Raw genomic sequence first — 16,360 nt, 5'->3', positions numbered from 1 at the left:
AAAGTTTTTTTTATCAGAATATCAAAATGTTTCTTTGCAATGTGCTGTTACCTTGTTCAAGATGAATTACAAGATCATACCAAAACCATATGATGATTTTTGGCAAGCCATTTACATTTACATTTTACATGCATGAATAATGTATCATATATAAAGATGAGTGTAAGGCAGTCATTTGTTATGAAAAGATACATGTATTGTTTGGTAATTCAGCAACAGCAACTAGCATGGGGTGCAACCTGGCCGCTTTTGCATTGTGCAGCCATTTCAATTTTTCCTCCAAACATGTTCACTTCCAACATTGATAATTCTTGAAAACAGCTAGTATAATAAGGGTTGTGTAATACTAATTGTTGGTGTCGAGCTATGGGTGAAATCTTGAAATAGCAAAAGAGAGAGAGGGAAGAAGAGGAAGTATGGAAAAATATAAAGAAAAAATTAGAAGAAAAGTCAAATGACTAGATAATATTTAGAGGATGCGAAAGGTAAAAGATTTAAAGAGTGAGCGATGACGTGACTGTGATTGAAACAAATTAATTTGATATATCAGATAAATTCAAAATTTTAAAATATTTTTAATTATTTGTTGACAATTTTGAACGAGAGAGAATAGTTAAAATGTTCTTTCAATCTAAAATTACCCCTAATACTAATTTTCTCCAAGTAGTCCTAAGCATATATATGCATATGATAAGGGTTGTGTAATATTAATTGTCAAAAATCCATGAATCAAATGAATCAATCAAACTAGTAAATTTAGTTCAAAAGAATTCGGTTTAAAAAAAAATGGATTTAGATTCTGATTAAATTTTAAAATTTTAAAATATTATGCATTACCTAAAATAATTGAATCGTTTGATTCAATCCTATCCGCTTCACCCCTATTACAACATGACAATCTTCTTTCAAACAAGGCAATCTTCAACTGATTTGGATGAAGGGAAAACAAAAAAGAAACCCTTGAGATTCAAGTTTTTAGGCATCTTCACAATTTTTTTCCTCTGCTCCTCCTTAATCTAAAGAAGTACAAAAGGAAGGAGCTACAACAACAGAAGAATAAACCTTAGAACTGCCGAGTGAGAGCTGGCAATGCTTGTTATTACTACCCTCATCATGATCTGAAGTTGAAGTACAAAATATAGTTTCTTCAACAAGTGTATCAAAATAGATAGGATCGACTTCATTTCCTGTATTTTGATTTATCCAAGGAACTCCATTAATGGGTTTGAGAGATGTTGATCTTGCATGGTTCTTCATAATTATAAGCTGAAGAAGTTTATAAAGCCTCGGATTCTTTCCAAGTAGATTGCAGTTTTCTTCATAGGTATTCGTTACCCCATGATACTGAAAGTTAGTCTTTGCATTCGTTCCTCGCAAAAGCCTGGCTGCGCTATCATAAGCCAAGGCAGCATCTTCTGCTCCATCAAAAGTCCCTAGCCATAGCCTCAGCTTCCGCAAAGAGTCCTTGATCTCAGCTACCCATCTACCTGACGGTCTTTGTCTCACCCCAAGGTATCTTCTTCCATTCTTGTTGTTTCCTCTTTTTGTAAGCTTCTTGCTTCTTTTCTCACCATCTTCATGAAAGCTTTCTGTTTCAAGTACTGGTATTGAGTTATGGTTTTTGCAAGGGCTTGATCAGATTGACACGGCATAGTTCTTGAGCTATCCATACTGTCCATGACAGAAGGAGAAAGGGCTAGGGCTTAGCAAAAGAGAGTAGGAATTAATGGCATGTTGATTGTCTGTTTGATATTTGTGATAAAAAAACACTATAAATAATGAGCAAAAGTACAAGTACTGAAAACACTAGATTCCTACAATCATCGCTGAATAACCAAAGCAGCCTCTATTTGAATTAGTTTAGCAGGATGACAGATAGAGAATTTGTTGATAATTATTAAGTAAACATGTATAATTTTGACTGCTGCTTGGACTTTGGAGGGACATGAATGAATGGTATATTTGGCATCATCAACTTGTAAGATTGTTGGCATCCTTCTGGACTTATATATTGGGTAGATTTGAATTAGATATATAAATAAATCTCATGATTAGGACTACATTAGAAAGAAACAACTTTAGCAGATCAATATTATACACAATTGGACAAAGAATAAAACCCTGAAAGAAAATGGGAAAACCAACATTATCATTTTCATGAATCATATGGGGCAATGACAGTTTGATTACAGTAAAGCTAGGGTTAGTTACATATATATGTGATGCACCTTTCTAAACTCAATAATGTCTTCGTTCTAAAATTCTTGGAATTTTTGAGGTTATTTACTTAGCCAGTTCATGTCTATTAAATGGAAAATGATCGCATCCATTAGCATGAAGGAAAGGGTGGAAAGGGTTCGGAGGGTTGTCTTGAAGAGACAGATAGATCTCTTGAATAGAGCACCTATTTCAAGGAAATCTCTCGTTCTAGCAAATGGTGCCAACTAATTTGAGAAGGTTAAATATCGAAACTGATTTCTAAAATTAAAATTTTAATATTTTATCAATAGATCATATCATTGTTAGCATTCAGTGATAGCGTTCGTTAATTCTCTGTTAATCACATCAAGTTTTATCTTGTTGGTTTTATATGTCATCTACTACGGTTTCGCTTCCAATAACAGTAATTCTTTAATTACAGTGACAATGATATGATGTCTGATCTCTCTCTCAAAGATAATACAATAACAATACATTAAAATTTATTTTTCATACTTTAGAGTCGATTATATAAAAAATCAAATAAAAAAATCAAGATAGATTGTAATTTGAATTTTATCGAAGATAATAACAACAATATTATTAGAAACTCCAACTAAGGTGAGAATTTGATGTGGGAGTAAAACTCCAAAAAGCCAAAGAACTGACATAGGCAAATGTTTTGAAGCAGATTTTAATACCCATTGGTAGCATACATCCAACAAAACAAAACTCTAACACCTCAAAAGAGCCAAGAACCAAAGCATCCCACTTTGGTACCTCAAACTAAAAACTAATGTTTGGGATTTTGTCTGATAATGGATTGGCTTTGCTTTTAGTCTTAAAGAACATGGCATATGATCCTATCAAGCGCTTAGATATAAGTTAGTTTCAAAGCCCAATATTTGGGCTCCAGAACCTAAACAAGAACCCAATAAACCATATGAAGGCCGAAGGTCCATATGATTAGTGTGTTAAGGGTAGCTTAGTAATTTAAAAAACTAAAGGGGTGTTTTCATGACTTTCTCCATTGACATGGACCGTTTGATTTTTGGTTACTTTCCCATATGCTTCCTTCTCCAATCTCCCTCTTCCTACAGAAAAGAAACCATTGAGAAGATGTTCAAAAACACCTTTCAGTCAGGGTTTCTCTCCATTTTATACAGCCTCGGGTACCCTTTAATGCTTTCACTTTGTTTTCCTTTCTGGGTTTTCTTTGGGGTGTTATTTTTTCAACTTTTTTTGTTTTTTTTTTTTTTTTTTTTTTACAGGAGCAAACCTCTGCAAATCTGGGATAAAGAAGGTCAGTGAAATTATATAGAAAGAACCCATTTTTCTTCACCTTTAATTGAAAAGATTTAGGCTTTAGCTGAATTGTTAGCTTTGCCATTACAGTTTTGTTGTTGGGATTTGTTTTACAGTTGTAAATGGGCATGTAAAGCGACCCCATGATGATGATATACAATCGAATGTATTGGAAATAATTGGATCGAATATTCAATCCACCTATATCACTTGCCCTGCTGCCCTTGCTGCTACGCTTGGTATTAAGCTTCCGTTCTTGGTTATGATTGTTAAGAACTTGAAGAAATATTTCACTTTTGAGATTCAAATTCTTGATGATAAGAATGTACGGCGTCGTTTCCGTGCTTCTAACTTTCAAGTATGTAATTCTGTTAATTTTTCTAATGCTATTTGGATTCTTAGATTAGATATAATAATTTAGACGTATTTAGATAGGTGGATTGGAAGATATGCTATTTGCTGCAACACTTTTGTCCTGACTATTTATCGTAGTTGACGTGGCAATGATTTATTGGTCTATGTGTAACTCTTAACATTCTAGTAATGAATTTAAAGACCACCCATGAATTAGTAGGCTTCATTATTGAAATTTATTTTGAGAGTGCAAATAGTTGGGACAAATTTGATGGGGGCAAGTAGCATTACTGGGTAGATTATGCTGTTATTCTATCAATATTCGCCCTAGTTTTAGCGAAATATATGCCGCTTTCTGTTACGAATTACGAAATTGGTACATGATGATGAATAGAGAGTTGGGCGTGTAGATCTTTTCAATATATGCTCTCTTTCTATTGGTATGCATATGGCTCGGAGAATTATATTGTTTAGATCCAATCGATGTTTTCCCTATTTGTATCAATAATGTGATACCAAAATGTGGCCTCTTTCTATTAATATTGAATTTGGTCAGGAATATGTATATATATATATATATATATATATATATGATTATGAACAAAGAGTCTGATGTTTAGAAGCCATTAGCATGTGCCCTCTTCTATCATTCTAACAGGTATATATGGTGTTGGGATGAAAAAAGAAAATGGTGTTAATATTCTGTTGATGTGTGCCCGTCTACTCTTGCTGAGTTGGAAATTATTTGTGTTTTTTCCTATCATTTTTCTTCATCCTGGGGGAGTTTCCTAACATAATGAAGGAAGGATGGATCATGGGTGGAGACATTGCATTTACCAAAACCAGACGGCTGTTTTTTCTTTCTTGCCATGGAGTGTAAATTCCATGATGACTTGATAGATCTTTGGTTAATGTAGTATTGACTGGTAAACATCATTCGTGGTACTGCTTCTGTATCATAGGATTTGGTGGGTGAAGCTACCCTTTGGAGCTCAATCCCTTAAAAATCTGCTTTCTCATTTAAGTACTATAATTAAAGCTATTGTTTTTCACTCAATTTTTATGTATATTCACTGAAAAACATATATTGCAGATTGCTGTTGTGAATTACATGCTATTTCAACTTTATTTGAATTTCTAGGCTGTCACTCGAGTAAAGCCATATATATGCACTATGCCACTGAAATTGGATGAGGGTTGGAATCAAATTCAGTTGAATTTGGCTGATTATACCCGGAGGGCCTATGGCACCAACTATGTTGAGACTTTACGTGTTCAGGTCCATGCAAATTGCCGTCTTCGTAGGATATATTTCTCTGATCGCTTGTACTCCGAAGAGGAACTCCCACCAGAATTTAAACTATACCTTCCAATGCAGGTCAGAATGACACGTGTTTTTCATCAACTTTAGGCTCATTTGCATGTTATCAGTATCTTCAATAACAATGTCTATCCCTTCTCTGTATTGCAGAAAGCATGAAAAATTTCACCGGAGCACTTTGAAGCCATTATTTCCAACTTTCTATGCTTCGAGATTTCAAAATGTTTTACCATTCTGTATTAGTCAACAGTTTAGTCTGGTATGCTTGGTTGTTATAATAGTAATAGAATTTGCACTTCACAATAGTGTATTTTTAATTATCTCAACTGATTTGCAACTCAAAATGCAGTTCGGATCCAAATTAGAACACAAAAGGACCCTTTTTAGCCTTCTTGTTGGATTCCTGATGAAGTAATTCATGTTGGATATTTCATTAACAGCTGAAGAAGCTCTGTTATCTGTGCCGGTTAATTCTCCGGCATTGTTCATGTAAAAAGATGAATTAGTTGAAATGCAGACACAAGTTTGCTTAAATGAACATGAAAAAACAAAAAAAATACTATAAGTTGGAGATTGAGGTTTTGTTTAAGTGGTATAGGGAGTGATATGTTTCTTCGTGCATGAAACAATGAATTGGACGATCCAGCTTTTGAATCAGACACAAAGAAATGATGACTTTTCCCAGTACTGCCAAATTTCTTCCTTTGTTTTTGTTGTTTTGTTCTCTGCAAGAAAAACTAAAATGATTTGAATCATTTGTCTAAAATCTAAATCCTGTCTGTAACATCGGAAAAAGGCAAAAATTTTCCTTAAAACAAACAAGCATTTCTAAACCCATTCTGAAGAAGCATTCTGTCAATTTCTTAGTGGTTATAAATAGTAAAAATGTAAGATAAACCAGTCAAAGTGGATGCCATGCCATGTTGGAGAGTTGCTGGTGGCTGCAATGAAATCTTTGCAATGTCACGAAGGACATGATGGGCCCAACTACAAAGAATCATTGAATTGGCCACCGTTTTCCCCGGCAATTTTCAACCTTCCATTTCTCATCACAATCTTCAGACACCTCATTAACCATACATTCAGCTGCCTGTCTGCCTCAGCCTCACCAAAGATCAACTTAACCAACACTACCTGCGTGCCTCTCTCACATTCAAAGGTGGCAAACACAAATGGCAGTGCAGTTGGCAACCCGAGTTTCAGCCACTGCAAGACATTCTCTTCCTCCCCCTTCTTCTCCTTCACCATCAGTAGCATCATCCAGAACCACAAACAAAGCTTCTTTAAAAACCCAAGTTAAACCCATCTGTCTATCACTGCCAAAAACAACAACTCTCTCTTTATTGGCTTTATTTTCTCCTCCCCATGAGGCCAAAGCTGTCAGTCTTAGCAAAGAACAGATTGTCTCATCTCTCTCTGAAGTAAGAAAGTCAAAAGTAACAGAGAAGCCAAAGTAGTTTCCCCCTTTTTCCCCATAATTCTGTTGATACCCATTTCTTAAATAACTGTCAAAACCATAATAAAACTGCTGCCAAAATAGGAATCGAGCAATATGAACTTTTTTTACTTTTGTAGTAGTAGTAGGTAATGTCCATTTTGTTGAAAATTTGGTTCTTTTTTACAGGTGGAGAAAGCCATTGATCAGGTTCAAGAAGCAGGTTCAAATGCCTTGGATACTGCGCAGCAGATTCTTGATGTTGTAGGGAAAGTTTTGAAGCCAGCCATAGATGCAGGGGTGCCTATTGCGCAGAAAGCTGGAGAAGAGGTATTGAGGGCTGCTTCTCCAGCAATATCTGAGGCCTCAAAGAAAGCCCAAGAAGCAATTCAAAGCACTGGCCTTGATACTGAGCCAGTTCTCAGTGCTGCAAAGGTTCACCTCTAACTCTTTTTTCACTTGCATGAAAAGGAGGAAAATTTGTTTACCTCCCATGATGAGTGTCCACTATTGAAAATTTCAACTTGATTTATTTTATAAAATGAGCAAAAAATTTTCATTGTTGAATGTAGAGACTGTATTTTTAGTAAGCTTGAAGAGAGTAATGTAATGCTTAATTTCTTTACCCATTAGTGACCACTCACCGTTGAATTGGATTGTTAAATTTGTAGACTGCAGTGACCATTCTATATGTTGTTTTGAGTTCATTAAAATGCTAATCATGCATTTAAATGTTAAATTAGAACTTTGTTTTGGTTTTCCAATTGCAGTGTTTCTATTGAATTGAAAATTTTAGTAAGGATTTTATCTCTACTCTCTTTCACCTTCCCTTAAGCATAACTTGAGTCGGGCATTGTATAGGATCTGAAAGGAGATGGATTTAAGGAATAATATTGTTAAAACTTAAAAGTGGTTTGAGATGTTGTCCTGGTTCACAAAGAAGATTAAGCTAAATGTTCTTGTCAAAGGTTGAAATGACAGGATTGAAGCCCAATAAACCGTTTCTGATTTGCTTTCAATCTTTCATTAATGGTGGACTGATAACAGTGAATAACTTGGGGAATTGATCTTGCAAAATTTTTATTTTTTTTTTCTATAAAATTTAGGTGAGCTTGGCGTGCATTCAGAAGCAATGCTGATATGTTTTAATGTGAACTAAACAACGATATTTGGTTATTCCAATCTCATCCAAGTTTCAAGTTGGTAGTTTATTAATGCCAACATAATGCATAAGCAACTTCTTTAGCCAAAATGCTGAGCAAAACATCATTGTCAGGGTCAGTTTGGAATCTACAATGTACTCTTTTCTTGTAATACAAAACATGGTTCCTAAATTATTTTCTTTGATCATATCTGTTTATTTGAAGTTCTGGGTTTACTTAGTTGTGTCCGAAAAACTGATGCAATGGTTTTGGTTGCAGACAGCGGCTGATGTTGCAAAACAAACTACAAAGGTGATTGAAGCAGCCAAGCCTGTAGCTTCTTCAACTTTTGAAACCCTCACAACTGCAGACCCGATAACAATTGTAGGCACTGCTGGAGCATTATTTGTTGCATACCTCCTCCTTCCTCCCCTCTGGTCCATCATCTCCTATAGTCTTCGTGGTTACAAAGGTTATTATTGCTGTTGTTTTCTGACATAAAGTATCATCTTCATGGCATGAATTCTTTTCGTAAAGTACTTTAAAGAAGACAGAAAATGAAGAAAATGGATTATAGGTTTGTCATAATGTATAGAATGTTGCTGACATGTCGCCTCTCTGTTGTTCTTCAGGTGACGTTACTCCTGCTCAAGCCCTTGATTTAATATCTACACAAAATTACATTATGGTTGATATTCGATCAGAGAAGGACAAGGACAGGGCTGGTTTCCCCCGCCTTCCCTCTAGTGCTAAGAAGAAGATGGTTGCAATTCCGTAAGTAAATCTCACTGAGCTGTGTTCTAATATTTTTTCTTTGTTTGCGGTCATGTCACCAACCATCCAAATGTGCATTGGATTGGATTGTTCATCATTCATGAATGCTTCTGTGTTTCAGTTTGGAAGAGTTGCCAAACAAGTTAAGAGGCCTAGTGAGAAGCACAAAGAAAGTAGAAGCTGAGATTGCAGCCTTGAAGATTTCTCATCTCAAGAAAATCAACAAGGGCTCAAACATTGTGATCATGGACTCGTGAGTTCTTGTTCCATTGCTATTCCATTATGCTGAAGCATTATGAAATCTGGTACCAAAGTTAACCTTTTCAAATCCATGAATGTTTTCAGCTACTGTGATTCAGCAAAAATAGTTGCGAAAACGTTAACAAGTCTCGGTTTCAGCAACTGCTGGGTGGTGGCTGACGGGTTTTCAGGAAGCAGAGGGTGGCTGCAGAGTCGACTAGGAACAGATACATACAACTTCTCTTTGGTGGAGGTTGTGTCACCATCCCAGGCTATTCCCGCAGCTGCTAAACGATTTGGTACAACCAGCACAAAGTTTCTTCCTGGTGCAGAATAATAATTTTTTTTGCCTCATCAAATCAAATAAACTGAAAAAGAAATGCTTGAATCTGAATGTGAGTTCTTTGTTTAGGTCAGCTCTCTCATGGAATAATCTGTTGTAATTCTTTCATTAATGTTAGTTCATCCTCTTTCTTCTCATCTTTGCCTTAAAAATGAAATCATTAATAATTTTTTCTCTGAAACACATTGGAATAACTTGAAAGCATGATCTAAAGGAGCAAATAATACTTTCCCTTGTTTAGACTTTAGATTCTTTCACAATAATTCATAGAAAATCGAGCAGAAAGGCTGTTTTCAAAACTCGATCCAGTGAGTAAACAAATTAAAAATAATGACTATTTTTTTAAGTGCAAAAATGTTCCACAATGAAAGGTAAAAATTTGGTCACATTTTTTGGTTTCAATTACATGTATGTGTATTCATCAAAGAGCAAAGCCACCTCTAGATCTCGTTGAATCAGCATTCTCATTTGTATGTGGTAAGGACTGAGCAAACATGGTATCATCTACCAATCACTGCCAAAGAGCTACATTGAAAGCTAAACCTGAATAGCAGGGCCAACATATACTCCTGGGCGCATATATAGATCATCCGGTGTTTCTATCTCTGCAAGCCATGCATAGTCCTCTTCCTTCCCCTTGCTTATCTGAGCTTCATTTCCTGCAGAATCAATGGACTGGTTTTTCAACAATTGAAACTGTGCTCAAGGTTGTCCTCGCATGTGATGACATAGGTTATAGGGTTTAAATGTTACACAACAATGCCAAAAAATAGAAGCACGACAAGAAAAATACGTATATTAATAACAAAAGATGAACTTACCAAAGGTGGAATAGGGATAGTCAATGTAGTAAGTGCATTTTCTACCTAGATCTTCTCTGTAGGGAGGAGCAAGTACATCAAGCACGGCACAAGGAGTGACTGCGGTGAAACAATGCAAATTCCCCCCACTTTTTGGGTACAAAACAGAGGTCCCACATGGTGCGGTGAGAACTTTATCAACCACCAATCTTGCTAACCTTACTGCCAAAAAGAAACTATTATGTAATAAGTTTCTGCCCTAAAAGAAACAGAATCATACTAAGGTGACAGGAATCGATAAGAAACCAAAGAGCATTATAATCTCTACCATCTTGACAAAATGAACTACTTATCGCAAGAAAATTTGGGCCTTGCTAATCAGTCAGAAGCACAGCAATAATGAAGGTAAGAATGAAGAGGAAAGGGGCTACTATACAGGTAGCATGTGGAGGAAGCCAAGCCCCCTCTTTCATGCTGATTGCGGTCAGGAAAGTCATGCAAGGTAATCCCACAGAACTTATGGTTTTAATATAGACTTGGAGTAACATTCAATGGTTCATACTTACATAGTGATCAGCATCGCTTTCTTTTTCTTGGTATTTGTTGCTTTTAACACTCTTTTATCCCACTGATATTCAAACTTACATCAAGAACCTCAAATCTCTAAGGGAAACAGACCCCAGGCCATATAGCAATACCATGCCAAGTGGAGACAGGTGAGAGCGATGGCATCAAAATTTGCTCATTCATCAATCGATAAAGGGCTGCTTTATGAGATCCTTTCTTTAGAACCCAGGTTAATTATTTGAGATGAAATCATATGATCAGTGGATTATTTTATACCAAGTTATCAACAATTAGTAAGGTCCAACCAATGCCTTTGGGCTTAGCCCAAGAGGTAAGGGTGTGATGCAGTAGGCCTAGAGATCCTAGGTTCGAGCAGTACGCTCCTTGTACCAAAATGGCAAAAAATGGTAAGCACACCAAATATGTGAATAGATGCTATTGAACTTCTATTATATGCTACAGAGTAACCTTTCTAAAATATAGTGTTAATTTTGCATAACTCTTAAGGCCATGTGGAAAAAGGCGAATGAAATTATTGGCTGCTCATACTCTGATATAAACATATCCTCATCATCTTTCCATTCAAGGACAATGCTACTAGAAGGTTGTGATAAAGTGGAAAACTGGTTGGGACTGAGGTGCTGGTAAAGGCGAAAACAGGTACTTACAGTTTCATCTGGTTAGAACAATATGTAGTTTGAATGTAATGGCAAGAATTCTGATTAAACTAATAAAGGAAAACCCAGCATAGCTTTATATATCTCCTTTATATATCATAACCAAATTTGAAATAGGAAAAAGAAAAAAGAAAAACATTAGAGATTGATTAGAGCAATACTAGTTTGCAGAGATCAATGTATTACCATCTGATGGCATCAAAATTTTTGTATGTTCCATTTCCACACGGTGAATGAAGGTTGGTAGTCTTGATGGGGGATTTATACAAAATAACCAAACTAAAACTGCCTTTCAATGCCAGCATGTCGGATTAACTGTTATGTATAGAGAGTATATTAAAACCGAACCTTGAAGGCAAGTTGGCTCTCTGCTTTCCTTAATGCATGCAGGTTCAACCCAGTCATAAGCCTTCACATGCATAGACCCATAAAGAACTTTGCTGAATACAGTCATCCCAGGATGGTCATGGAGTGGAATAACCGAAGAAGTAGGAAAACAGAATATGCACATCTGCACAGAACATCATTTATTCAACCAAAAGGAGTAAAGTAGACAGATACTAGAACCTTAAGAGGATGAACTTTTTGACCATATTTTCAATCAAATCTGGTTGACAGCTACTCAAAAGCAGGTACTGATGGCGTAGTATGATCAATACCACCAAAAGTGGCATATGGCAACTTGGAAAAACAGAAAAAATAAGCAAAAACAATTTAAAATTTTAGATCCAGGTAACAAAAACAAATGAACTACAACCTCATGGAGACAATAAGAAAGATGCATATAAACCTTGAAATGGTAAACTTGAACATAAAAAATTATTCAAAGGAGAATTGATCATATGAAACTCTAAAGAGAGGAGCATGAAATCATAAGTGTAAATTAGATTTACATTGTGAGGCTCACCGTAAAACTATCGCACTCATGAATGTCCACATAGGTTATCGGTTGAGCCCATCTAGCTACTCTATTCAGTCCAAAAAATCCATGCCCTTGATCATCATCTGGACTTTCCTCTTTAAGTCCAACATCAGCAGGGCCAAATGTGTCTGTAAAATGTTATATACAAGTGATGTATCAAACAAAAGCAGCAGATATCACAACCTATTCAATTGCTATATTCAAAAAAAGGCTTTGAGTTTCAGTTTTTCAGTTATTGGCTAATGCAAATTTTAGGAAGCAAAGGATTAAAAGCATCTAGTAATGTTGATATCAAAAAAAAATTTACTCCTCAAAAGTTGCAATAGAATTGGAATTGACACACAAAAATGGATGAATTTCATCCACCTTATAACTTTGGAAAGCCAATTACCTAACAGATTATGATCCAATCCCATACTTCATCATAAATCAGACATATGGGAATTCAGGACTGAACTAATTACAATACTGCATAAAATATGCAATCAACTTATCAAAATAGCAATTTTCTACTACTCATCCCTCATTCATCTTTCTCAATCTGCAATTAAATTGATATCACTGCCAACTGGAAACAACAGTTCTCTAATATTTCTAACATGGCAATACTCTACCTAAAAATCACATCAAAGCATAACAAATATTCAAAAATTAAGCACACTAACCTGATAAGAATGAGTAAGATCATTCTTGACAGTTTTTTGAAAATCAATTACATTAAATAGCATAATTCATACGTAAAGCATTATTTCCCAATTATGGTGTTGCTGATTTGGTTAAAATAAGAGAAATCTAGCTCAACAAAGTAAGCTCCACAAAAGAATTATAAAAGAATAGCACTACACTATAGCATTTTTGTATAAATGCGAAACTATCAAAAGTTAAACCCATGCTCCAGAGCATGTGAACCAAGAATTCTGCCATTACACTAATGCAAAAGCTCCTGAAAAACTATAGTTTATAACTAAGTGAAAAATTAAAACCAGCAACCTTTCATTTAACAAATAAAACAGCATGTCCATAGGTGAAAAAATCTCTGACAGTTACATGTCCATATCAGAATTATGTGGTTAAGGCTAAGAGAGTGAATGTTGTTATCATCAAGGATGATATTCATGGATTAATTTGTGCTCAATAAAGCAGTAATGCTACACAGCCATCATGACATAGTAAAAGGAACAAGAATCATATCCCTGTCACGTTAAGCAGCTCGTCTTGCAGCATTAGTGTAAACAAATAACACATATTTCCCCTCTTAAAGACCACCTTATTCAATGTCACTAAACCGCATGCCCACGTTCTGTCCTATTAATAGATAGTAAATAAAAAAAGAACATAAATTTCATCCAAACAAAATATATTGAAAGAAAAAGAACTAAAACTTTTTCTCAGGTAACTTTGTTTTATCTTAAATAAACACTTGGATCACACCAGTCCAAAACTTCAGAATTAGAGTCGTTTTAGATAAAAAGGACTAATTTTTTCAATGAAAAATTAAGAACATTACACCACAGACCAAGCAATAATTTCATCAATTCACAAACCACCTTTTCAAACTTCAAAATCAGATGCCAAAAGAAAAAAAGAGCCAATTTAGAACTAATCGAATATGTGAAAGCCAGTTCAGCCATAACTCAAGTATTCACAAGATTCAATTTTTTTTCCATTCCAGGCCCCTAATCAATCGAACCTTTTACATAAAACATCACATTAGGCAAAACCCAAATGCAGAATTCGAGCAAACTTGACATGCAAAAGCTTTATGAAGGGAAATCAAAAAGGGCAATGATGAAAGTACCCAGAAGAGAGCAGAGGTTGTGGATGGGTTGGGAAGGAGCAGAAGACAACCCTGAAGGTGTAAAGGTGTTTTTGCAAAGATCATGGAGAAGCTGCACTTTAGGAGAAGTGCTGTTCATAGCCACATGCAGTTTTTGCTTTGGAATATACAGAGGGGACACAGCTTTCTTCTGTAGAAAAACCATGGCCTTATCTGTTGCCTTTAGAAAATTTGAAAACATATTCTATATTTTTGGGTAGTGTTTTTGAGAATTACTGCGAAGTGCAAATTGGGGATGTCAAGTAGTGGCACTTTCTCTGGACTGGACTGCTTTGATTCGTGTCGTCTGAGTCTGAGTAAATCGGTGGTTGTCACTTTCTCAACGAGTTTCGAGAAATGGGCTTTGATTTTTTCTTGGGCCATGCTTATTGGGATTCCAGGTGGAATGATCGGCTTTCAATCGAACTACGACTCCGGTGACGCGTTGAATTATATAAAACTTATGGAAGTAAACTTATTTCATTTAAACTCAAACAGTTCGATCTTTTTTAACGTTAAACTTGCGCTTTTAAAAATACATAAGATTGGTTAATATAATAATAGCATAATCTATTAATAAAATATTAAAATTTAAGTTTTGATAATTTTAAATAAAAGATAAATTATGTTAATGTAGAAATTTATTGATTTTGTAACAAATTTGAATGAGTTGATAAGTTTTAAATACTTATTTATAAAGCTTTGGTTCAAATTTTATTTTCAATAATTTTTTTAATTGAGAATATATAAATTTAATATAAATTATCTTTAAAATTTGTGAAATCGAAATATATTTTTTATTATTGTAGTCAAATTTGATTGTGATAATGCCATTTGAGTTTATAATGTATAAATTATTAAAATGCTAGATGGGTTTGTTTTAATTTTAAAGCTTTCGCTAATTTATTATTCATTATTGAAGAAGAACGACAACAAATTATTTATTTGATATTTGTTTTTGGATATTGTAACTCAGATAAAAATATCAAGTAACTCTGAAATAAAAAGATTTTGATCAGATTATAAAATTTTAGGTTATGATTTAGCTTAAAATGTAAATAATTCATATTATTTTTTTCCCAGAGTATACTTTAGCATAAGAATCTTCTCTATTCCAGTATAAAATATGTATAATTATATATGACTTTGTTTAATATACAAGTTTATTTGTTTAAAGATAAGTGACAAATGATAACATCAATATATACATCAACATGACATCAAAACAAGCACACCAATATCTTGTCAACTTTAGTTATATTTAATGCATAAGATGATAGGTAGGATAGTAAAATAATTATTTTATATTATATTTGATTTGTATCTAATTTAAAATAATAAGATTATGAAGAGGATTATAAAGAGGATTATTGTTATCTTGATATAAAATGATTCAATCATCTAGAACATTATTTTTAATTCATGAGATTAAATTTACGTGTCTTATTATAATCTTAAAAATTATATCAATCATTTAAATTATATAAAACTTTGAGAAAGTTTAATTTTGACTAATAAATAATTTATTTTATTTTAATTATTATATATATTAAATATAAGATAAGATGATATTATTTAATTTAATTTTATTCATAATATTATTTTATCTTATCCCATTATAATTTTATGTACCAAATATGATTTTTATATATATTTTTATTTTATATCAAAGTTGTGTCAACTTTATTAAAACTACTTTAATAAAATAGATTTTCTATACCTTAAAATCAAAAGAATTTATTAATTTTATATATTTTTGTATGATTTTTGTTTGTAGTATTTTACCTATCAAAATTAATAGAATATTTTAATAATATTTTAATACTAAATTGAATAACAATAGATTAATAAAGTAATGCTCTGTTTGTCTCCCAGAAAATGAATTTTGAAAAATGAATTTTGAAAAATATTTATATTTTTTGAATCGAGTGAGATTTTTTATTATTTAGATGAGTTAATAAAAAATATTTTTTGTTGTTTGACTGTTTCTTGAAAAAAAAAATTTTTTGTTCAAACAATATTAATATAACTATTAAAATATTAAAATTTATTTATTATTAAAATTATGAATATTAAAAATAATTATATTTTTAATAATAATATTTTAATATTTTAATATTATGTTATTAAACAAATATTTAAAATAAAATATATTATTTATTAATATATTATAATATTATTTATTAATAATATTTATTAATATATTATATTAGTAGTATATTATTTATTAATATATTATTATAATATTTATTAATTAAATGAATAATTATTATTATATTAAGTATTAATATAATATTAATTATTAATATATTATATTAATAGTATATTATTCATTAATATATTATAATATTATTTATAATTAAAACTATACTAATAAATAATTTTATTCATAAATAAATTTTTTTGAAAAATATTTTTTCTTTTTCAAATTCATAAGATTATTTAAAAAAAATAACATCATTTTT

General features: G+C 33.0%; 3 protein-coding genes and 1 pseudogene across 4 annotated transcripts; 2 read left to right on the top strand and 2 right to left on the bottom strand.

The window, feature by feature from the left end:
- Positions 1-813: 813 nt before the first annotated feature.
- LOC111275097 (ethylene-responsive transcription factor ERF091-like) lies at positions 814-2,165 on the bottom strand (annotated as a pseudogene).
- Positions 2,166-3,230: 1,065 nt separating this feature from the next.
- LOC111284628 (uncharacterized) lies at positions 3,231-5,618 on the top strand. The gene is made up of 5 exons (XM_022873407.2): positions 3,231-3,371; positions 3,471-3,502; positions 3,621-3,862; positions 5,000-5,236; positions 5,330-5,618. The coding sequence occupies exons 1-5, from the start codon at positions 3,235-3,237 to the stop codon at positions 5,336-5,338; spliced, it is 657 nt and encodes a 218-aa protein (XP_022729142.2). The 5' UTR covers positions 3,231-3,234; the 3' UTR covers positions 5,339-5,618.
- A 647-nt stretch (positions 5,619-6,265) lies between these two features.
- CAS (calcium sensing receptor) lies at positions 6,266-9,250 on the top strand. Of its 2 annotated transcripts, none has more exons than XM_089746676.1 (6): positions 6,266-6,615; positions 6,804-7,049; positions 8,036-8,228; positions 8,389-8,530; positions 8,652-8,783; positions 8,876-9,250. In XM_089746676.1, exons 1-6 carry the CDS (start codon positions 6,352-6,354, stop codon positions 9,105-9,107), a joined length of 1,209 nt encoding a protein of 402 aa, XP_089602802.1. In that variant the 5' UTR covers positions 6,266-6,351; the 3' UTR covers positions 9,108-9,250. The 2 variants fall into 2 exon arrangements, with proteins under 2 accessions (XP_089602802.1, XP_022729112.2); XM_022873377.2 differs by having other exon boundaries at positions 6,267-6,600.
- Positions 9,251-9,426: 176 nt separating this feature from the next.
- Positions 9,427-14,210, bottom strand: LOC111284622 (plant cysteine oxidase 3-like). The gene is made up of 5 exons (XM_022873394.2): positions 13,878-14,210; positions 12,065-12,207; positions 11,506-11,668; positions 9,935-10,135; positions 9,427-9,772 (listed from the first exon to the last, which is right to left on the bottom strand). The coding sequence occupies exons 1-5, from the start codon at positions 14,095-14,097 to the stop codon at positions 9,651-9,653; spliced, it is 849 nt and encodes a 282-aa protein (XP_022729129.2). The 5' UTR covers positions 14,098-14,210; the 3' UTR covers positions 9,427-9,650.
- Between the last annotated feature and the right edge of the window lie 2,150 nt (positions 14,211-16,360).

The sequence above is a fragment of the Durio zibethinus genome, chromosome 17 (genome assembly GCF_047325235.1).
Source record: "Durio zibethinus cultivar Kanyao isolate XHJ-2024 chromosome 17, ASM4732523v1, whole genome shotgun sequence".
Classification (NCBI taxonomy): Eukaryota; Viridiplantae; Streptophyta; class Magnoliopsida; order Malvales; family Malvaceae; genus Durio; species Durio zibethinus.
This window is presented reverse-complemented; position numbering and strand designations above follow the sequence as displayed.